The sequence below is a fragment of the Ursus maritimus genome, unplaced genomic scaffold (genome assembly GCF_017311325.1).
Source record: "Ursus maritimus isolate PB19 unplaced genomic scaffold, ASM1731132v1 scaffold_8, whole genome shotgun sequence".
NCBI lineage: Eukaryota > Metazoa > Chordata > Mammalia > Carnivora > Ursidae > Ursus > Ursus maritimus.
In genome coordinates, this window is record NW_024426996.1 from 79,936,629 (window position 1) to 79,940,716 (window position 4,088).

Sequence of the window (4,088 nt, forward strand, 5' to 3'; positions counted from 1 at the left end):
GTGCTGGAAGCCCTGCGGGGGAGGGGCCCTGCCTGCTACCAGCGGGGCACTGCTTCCCCAGGAAGGACACACAGGACCGTGAGTCGGGGAATCCCCACACTTGGGGGCTTGGCTTTGTACCCACTCTGAGTGGAAAAGATTCGCAACCTCCGGGGCTCCCGCACCCACTGCTGACAGAACAAAACTGTCACGAAGATTAGGTTTAATATTTACGATGAAATTGAACTTCTCACATTTACAAATCTCCCGCAGAAATGAATGTCTTCTACCAGAAAAGAAGGGTAAGCATGAACAGAATGTTATAAAAACCACTCATTTTTATCCTGGATTTGGTTACCGGTCCTGTTTCTTTTCATTAAGGAAATTGTTCCCACTCCCAGCTCAAGACCGATTAAATGGCATGATTATCACCGTGTGTAAAATAGGGAACATAATCCCTTTCATTAAAATAAATAAATCCCCAAACACAACCTTCAGGATCCGTGACCCCAGCCTCAGGAATCAGCACATCTGTAATTCACGAGGTGCTTGGTGGGCGCCCCGCGAGCGGTGGGGAGCAGGGCCGCAGGCTTGGGGCCGAGCCGCCCGCCGTGCTGGTAGCCCTGTCCAGGGCCCGCCACCAAAGCCAGCAGTTGTGGGACAACAGACAGTGTCCAGAAAACCATGCTGAGTTTCTCTTTCCCTTGTGGTCCCTGGGCACCCTCGAGCCCCACACCTGTCCCGCTCTGGCCGCCACGGCCTGCCCGCAGACCCACAGCCAGCAGACCATGAGAACATGGGGCTCATGCTTTTTGATACACTAGAAAATTCAACTCTCAAAAGACAGAAGAACAGATTAATTAAAACATGCGGAAAACAAAAGGGAACTTTCAGCATGAGGACTTTCATGAGTATCTAAGAACGTTGGAACCAGCACTGAGCTAAAAGCACGAGGTTCCGTCTGAGCAAGTTCTAGTCAAAGAGGACATCTGTGGCCTCTCCGTGCTGGATCGCTCCCAGGAAGGAGTCCCCACGTACGACACTATTGAGAGGCAGGAAGAAGGCTTCCTCTCCACCCCAGGGCCTCAACTCACCCACTGTGCTCTTCCTAGGAAAGGGACACATAGCACCTGAGTCTCACCCGAATTTCCAGAATTGCTCAAATTCGGCCAGAGCTTTGAAATCTTCGCTTGCTGGTTAGCAAGCTGGCGTGTTTGGACGCGTCAGCACAGGTGTGGGATGGGACGCGCTGCCGCTGAGGCCGGCTCGGCCTCGAGGGCTCCACCCGCTCAGGGCCAGGCTCCTAACATGTCTCTGCAATGAACGGCTTCCAGAACTCGCGTCCCAGCGACCTGGGAGCCATGGCAAGCTCCCCCACCTCAGCCCTTCAAAAACCCTCCCCCAGGGGACGGGGAGAGGCAAGGCAAACGTCTCTTCTGGGTGAATCAATGACAAATACACTTTCACAATTTGAACACTTCATTAAAAATAATAAAAATAGACATCAGAAATTGTGACTTACCACCATCAGATACAGTTGCAGACTGAAAGAAAAGAGAGAGAGACATGAGTTAATGAAGCCTCATGACAAGTCGGGAAGCAGCAGGTCCGTCGTGTGAGTGCGGGGCTCCCAGCTCCGGACGCGGGCGACCGGGGACACGCGGGCACCTCAGTGAGCCGAGCGCCGCGCTCCCACTTCCTGAGCGAACCCCGCCCAAGCCGGGCGGGCCAGGGACACAGGGCTCTGCGCAAGTCATCACCACTTTCATGGGAAGAAACAAATCCCAGCACGTTTGGCACCTTCAGAACACCTCGGAGAAAGCTGGCTCAGGAGCCGACGGCGGCGCAGGCCGTGTATGCAGCGCACGGGGCACCGAGGAGGCAGGCCTCCTGCACGCCACGCCGGCGGCCACCCCATGCCGGGCCGTTCCATCACCTCCACCTGCGCGGGGACCCAGGCCCCTCCGGGGGTGTGGGGGACGGGTGCCGGGGACAGCCCCTCAGGGGTCAGCCCCAGCCCACCCTCCAGGAGGGAGCCTGGACAGCGTGGGAGCCGAGCAGAGGAAGGCGGTTGGCTCAAAGGCACCAGGGCAAGCAGGAACAAGTTGTGCAAGAGGACAACAGGCCAGTAGGAAACAGGAGGCCATGAGGAAGGTCCTGGAAGGACAGACAGTCGGAATAACAAAAGCCCAGTCGGAGGAAGGCTCCCAGGTGCTGCGCAGGCCACAGGCCAGTAGGGAAGTGGGGAAAGGGGAGGAGCGGGTGAGGAAGGAGAGGATCTGGGTGCACAGACACGGGAAGTGGGAAGGAGCCCATGAGGGAAGGACGCGGGAGCCTGCAGGGGGCACCTTGCACTCCTGCTGGATGTCCTGGCCACAGCAGAGGCCGCGTTCCCCAGGACGGCCTTCCTCGAGCGACCCCCAGAGTCACCATGCGGGGGACACCTTGCAGTCCTGCTGGACGTCCTGGCCACAGCAGAGGCCGCGTTCCCCAGGACGGCCTCCCTCGAGTGCCCCCCGGCCATCACCACGCGCAGGACCAACCCTTGCAGCCGCGCGCTTCTCGGTGGTGACCAAAGCCCCCTGGGGCTCAGTCCCGGCTACAGGACCCGGGCACTCTGGCGTGGACAAGGACCCCGCACCCCCTCTGCTGAGGCACGTGAGACCACAGTGTGCTATGTGAGGAAGGTCTTCCCAGCCCGGCTGACGGCCCAGTCCTAGCACCAGGCCCCCCTAAACCTCATCTCCCAGCCTGCTTGGAAGATGGGGGACCCTCTCCCATTCGGAGCCCCTCACCTTGTGGGACTCAGACCTGCAAGGCTAGAAGGCCCGGCTAAGGGATGGCCTTCTGCCCCAGAAAAAGGGCCTGTCCTCCAACAGCCTGGGGAAGCCACGTCCTGATGGTTTTGGAATCGGGGTTGCTCACGGTTTCAAACCATCCTGAGTCCCGGGGGCAGAAATACTCTAAAACAGTACCCTGGCACCTTAGCAAGATATTCCCAACAGCAAATACACACATTGTTGCGTATCCAGTTTTTATACTTCCATCTTGCCAGACGGGCAGGCGGGTGTGGACCCGGCAAGCCAGCACTGGGCCATCAGCCCTCCCCCAGCAGGGGTCTAACCTTCACTACAGAAGCGTGGGCGAGGCTCCTTCCCAGTCCTCACAGTAAATCACCTACAACCATGTTATAAATTCAGCAGTATCAAAGGCACATTATTCCCTGGAGATGATGAGAAGAAAATCTGCAAGGCCACACCAAAATCAGAAATACTGTCAATAATAATGTCTGAGAAATTAATCATAAAACGCAAACTTCATAAACAGAAAGGCCAAAGTCAACTTCGCGTTACAATCGTGGTGAAAACTACATCCTCAGACTTCAGCAGATGAAGCAAAGGCACTAAAAATCTCTACGCCCATCCCCAAAATGAACCATAACCACGATCCAGGACAGAGGGCTGGCCCTGAAGCCGAAAGACATGGAGGAAGGTGGGGGTGAGAGTGGGTGCCGTGGAGCGGCAGCGGGTGGGGGGGGGAGCCGCGTGGACAAGGCGGGCGGGGCGCTGCAGACTCCAGCCCGTGGGGCCCTCGGTGCAGCACAAAGAGACCAAGGTAAAGCTCAACCAATATGCTTTTTTAAAAAGTATCCTTTATTTTTTAGAAGAGTTTAAAATTTATAGAAAAATTGTGAAGACAGTACAGAAGCAAACATGCTTTTATTTTTTTAAAGATTTTATTTATTTATTTGACAGAGATAGAGACAGCCAGCGAGAGAGGGAACACAAGCAAGGGGAGTGGGAGAGGAAGAAGCAGGCTCATAGCGGAGGAGCCTGATGTGGGGCTCGATCCCAGAATGCCGGGATCACGCCCTGAGCCGAAGGCAGACGCTTAACCGCTGTGTCACCCAGGCACCCCGCAAACATGCTTTTAATACACCGCTGCTCCAACCCAGCAAAGGAGCCACTGGGCGGGACCCAGGGGCCGGGCTGGGTGCCGGGTGCAGGGCGCACACCCCAGGACTCAGGTTAAAGATGCCCAGCTCCCGGATCCTTCTGGGAGGAAAGCCGCCCAACTGAGACCGGCAGGAGGTCCAAAAAGTGAGCCCG

The 4,088-nt window shown here is 56.6% G+C and overlaps 1 protein-coding gene across 2 annotated transcripts in view; it reads right to left on the minus strand.

Annotated features, from left to right (window-relative positions):
- The window catches only part of RGS12 (regulator of G protein signaling 12), a 92,374-nt gene that overhangs the window by 51,204 nt on the left and 37,082 nt on the right, over positions 1-4,088 (minus strand). For both annotated transcript variants that reach the window (XM_040625275.1, XM_040625276.1), the window contains exon 3: positions 1,502-1,523. In XM_040625275.1, coding sequence (XP_040481209.1) covers positions 1,502-1,523 — 22 coding nt within the window. The remainder of the gene's footprint in view (positions 1-1,501; positions 1,524-4,088) is intronic.